Raw genomic sequence first — 12,487 nt, 5'->3', positions numbered from 1 at the left:
CAGGCAAATTTCTTCATAAACTGTTTCTTCCTTCTACAAGGGAAATCCTTGACCCCTCCCTGGGCAATCTGACTTAAGCTCTGCTGGTGTGGGCCCCTACACCCAGTCCAAATTGCGTTATGGCTGCCGCGAGTGGTCCTTACCAAACAGAGTCCTTTAGTAGATTTCCAAGAGGAAAGAAGGCTTTAAATTCCCAGCGAAGGCTGACTGTAAAACCGTGGAGCTGTATTTCTCCAGCAAAGAGCTGGCTATAGAGTTGTGGAACTAAATTCCCCCAAAAAGGCTATGCTGTAGTTCTCTGTAGAGCTGTGGGACTAGATCCCCACCCCCAGCAAAGCTGTAAAAGACGAAGCTTTCTACAGATGGAACTGATTCACGTCCTGTACGAAAGGCTTCTCTGTGTGAACTGAACTAGAGGTCCTCTCCCCCCCCCCCCTTAACCCAGAAAAAGGGGTGGAACTAAAGAACATAATGATAATTGATTGGTCATTGGCCCTATTACTGCAAACCAAGGGAAGCCACCTTATTGCAAAATGCATGGAACTTTGGAATACATGCAAACACTCAATAGAAAGGAAAAGAAGTTGGATCTCCTGGCACAGCCGTACCAGCACAATTTGGAACCCCATGTGGTATAGCGGGTTAAACTGCTGAACTGCTGAACTTGCTGACCAAAATGTCAGCAGTTCGAATATGGGGAGCAGGCTGAGCTCCTGCTCGTAGCTCCAGCTCCTGCCAACCTAGAAGTTTGAAAACATGCAAATATGACTAGATCAATAGGTACTGCTTCTGCAGAAAGGTATCATGCTGTCATGCTGGTCACGTGACCTTGGAGGTGTCTACGGACACAACACTGGGTCTTGGGCTTAGAAATGAAGATGAGCACCAGAGTCCCAGAGTCGGACATGATTAGACTTAAGGTTAGGGGAAACCTATATATATATAACTTTTAGATGTAGATATACTAGTGTTATCTGGAAAGTAAGGTTACAAGATTTATTTAAAAGATAAAGAATGACTATATTTTAATAAAACGTACATGGATTGTAGCCTCGGTATGACATTATTTTTCCACCTCATCACTATTCAGTTCAATACATTTTGTCACCTGTGGGATGGGGTTTGGATGCCTGTGTCATAGAAGTTTCCCTCTGCCTTTTTCAGCCTGTTCGTCACTTCGATTTTCACCTCGTTGTCGGAAAAGTGTTTTCCACCCAGATGTTCCTTCAATTGAGTGAACAGATTATAGTTACTGGTGCAAGATCAGGGGTAGTTTGCACCAAACTACCCCTCTCACGGCCCTGATCCCGCATCCAGTGACTATCGTCTGTTCACTAAATTGATGATAGTCACTGGGTGGAAAATACTTTTCCGACAACGACTTTGGGGGTGTGTTGTTGAAGGCTCTCATGGCCGGAATCACTGGGTTGCTGTGAGCTTTCCGGGCTGTATGGCCATGTTCCAGCAGCATTCTTTCCTGACGTTTTGCCTCCATCTGGGGCTAATGGCATTTTCAGGGGTCTGTTGGAAGTAATGTATACATACCTGTCCAGGGTGAATGAAAAAACCCTTGTCTGGTTGAAGCAAATGTAAATGTTGCAGTTAGCAAGCTTGAATAGCATTGAATAGCCATGAAGCTGCAAAGTCAATAAGTGAGGGTCGATACATAGAGGCAGTGAGGCAAGTGGAGTGTTTGTGGAATAATGTCCAGGCAAGTAGTGTACCTGTCCAGGGTGGAAGAAAAAACTCTTGTCTTTTTGACGCAAATGTGAATGTTGCAGTTAGCAAGCTTGAGTAGCATTGAATAGCCATGAAGCTGCAAAGACAATAAATGAGGGTCTCTGCATAGAGGCAGCGAGGCAAGTGGAATGTATGTGGAATAATATCCGGGGTGGGAGAACGAGCCCATGTCTGTTTCAAGCAAGTGTGAATGTTGTAATTAGCAAGTTAATTTGCATTGAGTAACCATGAAGTCAATCAGTGAAGGTATTTGTTGGCTGTTGTTGCTTGGAGGCACCCTCTCTTTGAGAGGTGTTAACTGACTCTTGTTTGTTTGCTGTCTGGAGTTCCCCTGTTTATTTACTGTCTTGATTCTGGTGTTTTCCAATACTGGTAACCACATTGTGTTCATTTTCATGGTTTCCTCCTTTCTGTTGAAAATGTTTACTTTGGGAGCAATTGAAATCCTGAGTATAACAACACACTCCTTCTCAAGAAGTAAATGGCGATGGGTTTGGAAGGGCTCCCAAAAGGTGGCTATAGTTCACCCGAATGAAGGGTTTGAAGCACCCGCCACGCTCTCCTCTTCTGGTTCATTTATTTTTTACTTACTTACTTACTTACTTAGGCGATCCCTCGTTGGCCAAGTAGGATAGTCTTTCAGGATCAGTATTCTTGTGGGTCCGTAGGTAGCAGTGGAGCCCTATTCTTTATCTGCATCTTCTTCCGCAGTGAGGGCATTGGTTTCCAGGTGGAAGGCAGTCTCGGTCGGGGTTGGCTTGATGCGCCTTCTTCTTGGTACATTTCTCTCTTTCGCCCTCCATTTGTGCCTCTTCAAATTCTGCAGCACTGCTGGTCACAGCTGACCTCCAGCTGGAGCGCTCAAGGGCCAGGGCTTCCCAGTTCTCAGTGTCTATGCCAGAGTTTTTAAGGTTGGCTTTGAGCACATCTTTAAATAACTTTTCCTGTCCACCAACATTCCATTTTCCTTTTTTGAGTTCGGAGTAGAGTAACTGCTTTGGGAGACGGTGGTCGGGCAACTGGACAACGTGGCCGGTCCAGCGGAGTTGATGGCGGAGGACCATCACTTCAATGCTGGTGGTCTTTGCTTCTTCCAGCACGCTGACGTTTGTCCACTTGTCTTCCCAAGAGATTTGTAGGATTTTCCGGTGGCAGCAGTGATGGAATCGTTCCAGGAGTTGCATGTGACGTCTGTAGACAGTCCACATTTCGCAGGCATATAGAAGGGTTGGGAGGAGAATAGCTTTATAAACAAGCCCCTTGGTATCCCTACGGATGTCCTGGTCCTCAAACACTCTCTGCTTCATTCGGAAAAATGCTGCACTCGCAGAGCTCAGGCAGTGTTGTATTTCAGTGTCGATGTTGACTTTGGTGGAGAGGTGGCTGCCAAGGTAGCGGAAATGGTCAACATTTTCTAATGTTACACCATTAAGCTGTATCTCTGGTTCATATCCCTGGCTTGTCTCCTCTTCCCAATTTTCCCAGCTTGGAGCTTGAGGGAGTGCCATATCAGAACCGGCTGGTTCAGTCCCAGCCCATGATGAGGTTGAAGTTCCCTTTGTTTTCTTTTGGGGAGTTGGCAGGAAGGCTCTTTAAAGGCCCAGAACCTGCTGAGGCAGCTGCAAAGGCACACACAAACACATGAGTAGTTCCATGTCCCACTATTTGCATTTCCTTGTTTTAGAAAAAACCCCACAATAAGTCAGCTATTAAGAGGCTGGGCTGCAGCTCCAAGGCTACAAGCTTAACCTTTCACTTTCTGGCCCAAGCCGAGGGTTGCCAGAAGACTCAGGCTGGGATCGGGATGAACAACAACAAACAACAACAACATATCGATGGATGGATTCTTTGACTAGCCCTCTCTTGTGTTGGATGTTATTGCTTCTTGCTAGCAAGTCAGCTCTCATTTGTGTCCCTCTATGAATGGGAGACTTCCAAAAAGCCCTGGTCTTAACTGCTCAGGTCAGTGAAGCCATGGCTTCATGTGTCACATCCACAACATTATCCTCTTTGGCATTGTGCCTCTTCATCTCCTAATGCACTAGCTCTCAACATTCCTAATGCCGCGATCCCTTAATACAGTTCCTCATGTTGTGGTGACCCCCAACCATAACATTATTTTCGTTGGTACCTTATAACTGTAATTTTGCTCCTGTTACAAATTGCAATGTAAATATTGATTTACGATTTTTCTGCTTCTTGGCAGGGGGTTGGACTAGATGACCCACGAGGTATCTTCCAACTCAAGGATTCTATGATTCTATGATCTATGATTTCATTCACTGGAGCAAATTCAGTACAAATACCCGATACGCCCAAATTTGAATACTGGTTGGGTTGTGGGGGAGGGGGGGATTTATTTTGTCATTTGGGTGTTGTAGTTGCGGGGATTTATAGTTCACCTACAATCAAAGAGCATTGTGAACTCCACCAACAATGGAATTGAACCAAACTTGGCACACTGAACTCCCATGAACAACAGAAAATATTGAAAGGGTTTGGTGGGCATTGACTTTGAATTTTGGAGTTGTAGTTCACCTACATCCAGAAAGGACTGTGGACTCAAATACGATAGATCAGGACCAAACTTGGCACAAATACTCAATATGCCCAAATGTGAATACTGGTGGAGTTTGGGGAAAATAGACCTTGACATTTGGGAGTTGTAGTTGCTGGGATTTATAGTTCACCTACAATCAAAGAGCATTGTGAACTCCACCAACGATGGAATTGAACCAAACTTGGCACACAGAACTCACATGACCAACAGAAAATACTGGAAGGGTTTGGTGGGCTTTGACCTTGAGTTTTGGAGTTGTAGTTCACTTACATCCAGAAAGGACTGTGGACTCAAATATGACAGATCGGGACCAAACTTGGCACAAATACTCAATATGCCCAAATGTGAATACTGGTGGAGTTTGGGGAAAATAGACCTTGACATTTGGGAGTTGTAGTTGCTGGGATGTATAGTTCACCTACAATCAAACAGCATTCTAAACCCCACCAACAACAGAATTGGGCCAAACTTCCTACACAGAATTCCCATGCTTTGAGGAGTCTTGTTGGCGTGACCCTTGCATGCACTCTCGCCCGCACATGTGCACCATGCTGCCATGCGCCGATCATGCCTGCTCTTCCCTCCCACTTGGAGTCTCAGGAACAGCCCTCCCCTTGGCTGAGAGTCCGGCCAATCATAATGGAGGAGGGTTCTTGGTGGGAGGATTCGCATCTGTTTCCAAAAAGGAAGAGAAGGACAGGCAGAGAGATCTTCAGTCTTCTTTGCCAAAGGGATTCCTAAGACCATCAGAAATATGTTTTTGATGGTCTTTGGTGACCCTTCTGAAACCCCCTTGCAACCTTCCCAGGGGTTCCGACCCCCAGGTTGACTAGATGGCCCTTAGGGTCTCTTCCAAACTCTAAGAGTTCTATAATAGAGAGAGAACGAAGGTGCAGAAAAGGTATTGCATCTTTTCCAGAGTTGGAGAAATTGTGCAAAATGTTCTTGCGGGAGGCTTGTGGAAAAAGCCCTGGGACCAATGTGTCCTATTTTCCCTCCTGTTTTTCCTTGCCTGTGAACGAAACCGGTTGCTCTGGCTTGCGATGCCTCAGGAACTGGTTAGTCCAGATACAGTTTTGGAACATGAAACGGTTGTAGGTGGAGAGGCCCCATTTTCCCACACTCCCTTTTCCTAAATCCAGGAGTTTCCCTTTGGAAGCATTCACTTTGGAAGTCTCCATTGCCAGTGAAATAGGCTTGACTTGCAAAAGCCATGCAATGTTTGTCATTGCTTCTCATATTTCTAGACATCAAGGCAGCAGAGTTAATATTAACAGGGCGGCCCTTAAACTGGGAAAGGAACGAGGTGGACCTGCCTTTTTTCAGGTTTTTTTTTCTCCAAAATGTGGCTCCTGGGTGTCCCCTGGGCAACGTCCTTGCCAACAGCCAATTCTCTCATATCAGAAGCGACTTGCAGTTTCTCAAGTTGCTCCTGATATGAAAAAAAAGTTACTACTACTACTAGCCCTTGCAGAACTACGTCCTCCCTGATAGCATAGCATAAAGCCATGGCAATCAAAGCAATGCTAAACTGCAGTCATTCCACAATGTATATAAACTCTAGGTCAGGGGTCCTCAAACTTTTTAAACAGAGGGCCAGGTCACAGTCCCTCAAACAGTTGGAGGGCCAGATTATAATTTGGAAAAAAAACATGAATGAATTCCTATGCACACGGCACATATCTTATTTGTAGTGCAAAAAAAAAAAGCCACTTAAAAACAACACAATAATTAAAATAAAAAACAATTTTAACAAATATAAACTTATTAGTATTTCAGTGGAAAGTGTGGGCCTGCTTTTGGCTGATGAGATAGGATTGTTGTTGTTGTTGTTGTGTGCCTTTCAAAGCCATCTTCTTGCTGAGTCAGGTTCAGCACTTGCAATGTGCAGCTTTTGCCTTTCCTGAAGCCAGCTTGCTGTGGAATTAGTCATGGGTCTATTTTTTCCATAATTCTATGCAAAATAAGGTTGTCCAGAACTTTGTAAAGGTGGCACATGGTAAAACATCAAAACATCCGGGTGTCACCTGGGCAGCGTCCTTCCAGACAGCCAATTCTCTCACACCAGAAGGGACTCAAGTAGTTCTTGAGTCTCAAGTAGTTTTTGACATGAAAAAAAAAAAGTGGCATCATTTCTCCCTGTGGCATAATTCTTCCCAATGGCTCTTCCAGCAGAAATGGTTTTCCGACCTGTTAGCAAAGCATCCCAAATAGGTATCCCTTGCATCAGACCCGGCTACAATGTGCTCAACACAGAAGTGGCGACTAGGTTTCAAAATGTAAGTAGCAGCGAAGTAGGGTTTCGTTACATTAGAAATGTAGCACAGCCATCATCCGGCTGCTAGTGACATTTCACATTTTGTTGGCCAGTGGGTCACATTGTTATTTCCTCTTTCGGGTTCGTGGAGGGGTTGCAGTTGCCACCAATGGTGCTTTGCATAATTCCTTCCATTAGGGAGTGGGGAAGGTTGGGGAGCTGCATTTGGAGATTGTTGCCATATTCAATGTAGGGTACATCCTTCTTCTTCTCCGTCTCCTTCCTCTTCTGACATGGTTTGTATCTTGGAAGGCAAAGTTATGCCCTGGAGCGTCTACAGGTTTGGGGGCAAGAATGACCTCCCACTTGGGATTGAGGAGGAGAGTCTTCCTGACCTGGTTCCTTGCTTCTGTTTAGCCAAAATGGCCAGTGAGAGTAGACCTGTGAGCACCTCCCGGCCTTTGGGTGGAAAATGATGAGAAGGGAGACTCTGTGACTCTATGCCTGTGGGGTGGGAGTGATGCATATGTATTTAGAAAGTGGCCATTGATGCCAAAATGGCTATTGGTTGGTTCTGGTCTTTAGGTGGGAAACAAGGCCACCTTATGCTGCATGGAAGTCTTTGGGTTGTGGAGAAACACAGCTTCTGTCACCTTTTCTGTGAATGTGCCTTCCTGGTGACAGTGCAGCTCTTGCCGCCAGCACATCAGCGACTGACGGACTGCGAGGGTTTCCCGGTTGTGTGGCTTAGCAAGGGAAGAACGGGCCACCAGAGCATTTCCATTTCCATGCCGTTTGGCCCAGTTCGGCCTGGTTCTGTGCTTTGCCAAGAAGGGCACTTTGTTCTGTTGATGCCCAAATGCCAAAAATGGTAGTCCGGACAGGGAGAGAAGGAGGCGCACAGGAGAGAAAGGCGGGGGACGCATTCACCGCTGCCATGCTTCCATGTGCCTCTTTCGCACGGAGCGCCACCACTTCTGCATGGGGTCATCTGAGGCAGCGGGAAAGATGCCTACGGCAAGGATGGGTTTGGGGCAGAACCCTGGAAAATGTAGATGCTTTTGGGGGTGGGGGGATGGGATGCTTGTGTCCATACTTTCAAGAAAGCAATCATCTGTATTTAGAACACATCAGTATCCTTGCTTCAATGAATGTGCGCATGGACCAATTTCCAAAACAATGCATGTATCTGTATTTGAAACATGTACATGTCTATGTCCTCAAGAATGCATGCACCAATTTTCAAAAGAATGCACATATCCATATTTAAAACATGTACATTTCTGTGTTCTAAAACATACATGCACCAATTTGCGAGAGAATGCATGTATCTGTATTTAAAACATGTCATTTCTATGTTCTAAAATGTTCATGCACTAATTTACAAGGGAATGCACATATCTGTATTTAAAACATGTACATTTCTATGTTCTAAAACATGCATGCACCAATTTGCGAGAGAATGCATGTATCTGTATTTGAAACATGTACATTTCTATGTTCTAAAGAATGCATGCACCAATTGGCGAAAGAATGCATGCATCCATATTTAAAGCATGTACATGCCTGTGTTCTAAAGAATGCATGCACCACTTTGCAAAATAATGCATGTATCTGTATTTGAAACATGTACATTTCTATGTTCTAAAACATCCATTGACCAATTTGCAAAGGAATGCACGTCTCTGTATTGAAAACATGTACATGCTTGTGTTCTAAAGAATGCATGCACCAATTTGTAAAAGAATGCACATATCCATATTTAAAACATGTACATGTCTATGTTCTAAAACATGCATGCTCCTGGGGTCTCCTTCTCCTGCCCCATTTGCAAGGGGCATCTCTGTTCTGCCGGGGCCTGGTGTGCATCATGCATCCGTCCTTGGCTGCCTCCGATGCTCTGCTCTCGCTTTCTGCGCCTGCTGCTACGTGCCGAATGCAAGAGGGATAATGGCCCCCGCAGCTGTTGGCCGAGGGGAGGGGGAGCGCTTTGGTGGGTCTTCTTCATCCATCGGAGGGGGAACGGGGCCGCAGTCCTGCCCTGCCTTCCTCCATGGGGCCCGGCCTTGTCCTTCCCCTTGGGGGGCCCTCATGTGGCCTTCCCATGCGCAAAAGAGGAGGCGGAGGAGGAGGAGGAGGAGGAGGAGGACTCTGCAAACGTAAGTCCTGCCTGCTTCTATCTGCGAGCTTTGCTCCCTCCCTCCTTCTGTTTCTCTTTGCCCTGCAGTTTTCCAAGATGTCTGTCTATCTATCTGTCTCCTTCTTTGTGTCAGTGCAGAAGTGGTTAAGCAGGATTCTCCCCCCCCCCTTCTTATTATTAATGCCATGCATTAGGCTTTCCCTCCCTTGATGTGTGCATAATGTTTTTCTCCCCTTGTCACTGAGTTTGCACATGAGATTTTTGTGGGGCAGATGCCATCTTGGACAGAAATGGGTTCCGTGCCCCAGTTGTCATTCCACAGACAGGTCCAAAATCTATTTTTTGGGCAATGAATGCAAGCCCTTTGTCCATATTTTGCCATACATACATATTATATATTTGTTTTGCAAGCATTTTCCTGGCCACAGCACCAATTTCTAAGCCATCCCCTTAATCATCAAAGAGGGAATTGTTCTCCCCCCCAAAAAGAGGGAGGGACTGGAAAGCTTTGGGCTTTGTCTCGTGATGATGATGATGATGATGATGAAGAAGAAGAAGAATCCCCCCTTTTGAGCCTTGCAGCTGTGCAGCAGAGTTTCCCTGTCATTCCACAGAACCACAACGGGCTGCTGCTAACTTTGTGGAACTTTGGTCAAAATCCCAGGAGGGATTTTCCTTCTGAAGTTGGCCAAAAAAAAAAATACAAAAGGAATGTTCGGTTTTCGCAGCAGAAAAGAGAGGCTGTCATTCTTCCCATCCCTGGAATTCTGACTCTTTCTTTCTTTCTGTACAGTTTTAGGAGAGATTTTTGAGTCTGACCTTCCCTTGCATTGTTTTTCTCTCTGGGGAGATGTGAAAAATAATCTGAAACCAGAGGGATATGTATGTATGAATGTATGTGTGTGTGTATGTGTGTCAGTTCTTCCAAGATCGATTAGCCACAGGAAAGTGTTTGCAGATTAGCAGATTCTTAATCGGAGGCCTTGATGCCGGAGGAGGATCTTTGTCTGCAAAAGACGAAGGAAAACCAGAGGGTTTTGTGCTGATGGTGGGGTTTTTTTTTGCAAGGATTTAAGTGGGTGGGTTTGGGATGAGAGAAGGGAGGCAGGCAAATGAATGCACAAAAGGTTTTCTTGCTGGGAAGAAACAAAGGAGCGGATGGGGAGGAGAGACCGTGAGCAGCGTCCGAAGCCAAGGCACAGATTCGACACACTTTCTGCTCAAAGCAAATAAAATGCGTCCCATCTATGAGAGCTAGATTGGGTTGGATTGCAATCCTGGGCTTGTGAGAGGACAGCCTAATTTCTTGTAGGGACTGCTGCTCAGTTTCCAATTTAGCTGAATACTTTCATAATCGTTGTTATTGTTATATAATAACAATAACAACAATAATATAGTAGAGCCTCGCTTATCCAACCGTTGTTCATCCAATGTTCTGTATTATCTAACACAGTTTGCCTCCTGCCCAGATCCATAGCTGTTTCAATACATTGGGATATTTGGGTGCTAAATTCGTAAATACAGTAATTATTACAGAAGGTTACTGTATCTTGAACTGCTTTTTCTGTCGATTTGTTGTAAAACATGATGTTTTGGTGCTTAATTTGTAAAATAATAATCCCTCCTTATTATCCAGAATTTTCACTGATTCAACGTTCTGCCAGCCCATTTATGTAGGATAAATGAGACTCAATAATAATAATAATAATAATAATAATAATAATAATAATAATTATTATTATTATTGCATTGGATTGCATTGTCATCCTGGGCTTGTGAGAATACAGCCCATTTTCTTGCTGGGACTAGTGCCCAGTTTGCAATTTGTTCTTGTTATAGAATAATAATAACAACAACAACAACAACAACAACAACAAACAGAGGCTGGATGGCCATCTGTCAGGGGTGATTTGAATGCAACATTCCTGCTTCTTGGCAGGGGGTTGGACTGGATGGCCCATGAGGTCTCTTCCAACTCTTTGATTCTATGATTCTATGATAATAGCAGCAGCAGTTTTGGATTGGATTGCAATCCTGGGTTTGTGAGAGGACAGCCTATTTTCTAGCTGGGACTGGTGCCGTTTACAATTTGGCTGAATACTTTCATCATAGTTGTTGCTGTTATTGTTACTGTTAGATGATGATGATGATGATGATGATGATGATAATTGCATTGGATTGGATTGTCATCCTGGGCTTTGTGAGCATACAGCCTACTTTCTTGCTGTGACTGGTGTCCAGTTTGCAATTTGGCTGAATACTTTCATTGTTGATGTGGTGGTGGTGGTAGTTTGCATTAGATAGCAATCCTGTGCTTATAAGAGTACAGCCTACTTTCTTGCTGTGACAGGTGCCCCGTTTGCAATTTTGCAGAATACTTTCATCATCGTTATTGTTATATAATAATAATAATAATAATAATAATAATAATAATAATAATAATGGCAGCATTGGATTGGATTGGATTGGATTGTCATCCTGGGCTTTGTGAGAAGACAGCCTACTTTCTTGCTAGGACTGGTGCCCCGTTTGCAATTTGGCTAACACTTTCATTGTTGTTGCTGTTGTTGTGGTGGTGGTGGTGGTTTGCATTGGTTAGCAATCCTGTGCTTTTAAGAGTACAACCTACTTTCTTGCTGGGACTGGTGTCCAGTTTGCAATTTGGCTGAATATTTTAATCATAATCATCATCATTGTTGTTGTTGTTGTTGTTCTATAATAACAATAACAACACTAATAACAATTGCATTGGATTGGATTGCAATCCTGGAATTTTGAGAGGACAGCCTACTTTCTTATCAGGACTGCTATTCAGTTTGCAATTTGTTGTTGTTGTTGCTGAGGTTTGCATTGGATTGCAATCCCGTGCTTGTAAGAGTACAGCCTACTTTCTTGCTGGGACTGGTGCCCAGTTTGCAATTTGGCTCAATACTTTCATTGTTGTTGTTGTAGTATAATAATAATAATAATAATAATAATAATAATAATAATAATAATAATAATAGGATTGGATTGGATTGTCAACCTGGGCTTTGTGAGAGGACAGTCTACTTCATTGCTGGGACTGGTGCCCAGTATGCAATTTGGCTGAATAGTTTCGTTTTTGTTGTTGTTGTTGTTATTGTATAATAATAATAATAATAATAATAATAATAATAATAATTGGATTGGATTGGATTGTCAACCTGGGCTTTGTGGGAGGACAGTCTACTTCATTGCTGGGAGTGATGCCCAGTTTACAATTTGGCTGAATAGTTTCATCGTTGTTGTTGTTGTTTGCATTGGATTGCATTCCTTGGCTTGTAAGAGTACAGCCTACTTCATTGCTGGTACTGATGCCCAGTTTGCAGTTTGGCTGAATGCTACCATCATCCTCATCAACATCATTATCACTGTTGTCATCGTATGTGGCACCCCCTTCTCCCATTTCAGCTGAGACTTTTGAAGGATAATTCAGACTTTTCTACTGCCAAGCCTTGAATCAAAAGGCACTTTTGAGGCACAAATCCATAGATCTCCGAAGCATTATTCCAAAGTTGTCAGGTCACGGAGCAAGAGTGTGGCCTTGTATTTGGGGGAAGGTGGTTGCAATATGCGTTTCCCTCTGGAACGCCCGGACAGCATGGAGGCCCACGTGCTGCGGAGCCACGTCTTCCGGCAACAGCATTTGAAAGGAAGCTCCTCCTATCTGGAAGTCTTAGGGAAGACTTCCAGATAGATCGGACTGAGTCGCGTCCGAAAGAGTGCCTGTGTTTCAAGGAACTGTGGCAGAGTTCCACAGATCACTAAC

At 44.2% G+C, this 12,487-nt stretch overlaps 1 protein-coding gene across 3 annotated transcripts in view; it reads left to right on the top strand.

Moving 5' to 3' along the window:
• The window catches only part of TET3 (tet methylcytosine dioxygenase 3), a 78,834-nt gene that overhangs the window by 32,050 nt on the left and 34,297 nt on the right, over positions 1 to 12,487 (top strand). Inside the window, exon 1 of one of the 3 annotated variants that reach the window (XM_067470731.1) lies at positions 8,336 to 8,716. The exons of the other annotated variants lie outside the window; for them this stretch is intronic. Within the exon in view, the coding sequence (XP_067326832.1) occupies positions 8,351 to 8,716 (366 nt within the window). The 5' untranslated portion in view covers positions 8,336 to 8,350. Of the gene's footprint in view, positions 1 to 8,335; positions 8,717 to 12,487 lie in introns of those variants that run through there. 3 annotated transcript variants of the gene reach the window in all.

The sequence above is a fragment of the Anolis sagrei genome, chromosome 7, assembly GCF_037176765.1.
Source record: "Anolis sagrei isolate rAnoSag1 chromosome 7, rAnoSag1.mat, whole genome shotgun sequence".
Classification (NCBI taxonomy): Eukaryota; Metazoa; Chordata; class Lepidosauria; order Squamata; family Dactyloidae; genus Anolis; species Anolis sagrei.
This window is presented reverse-complemented; position numbering and strand designations above follow the sequence as displayed.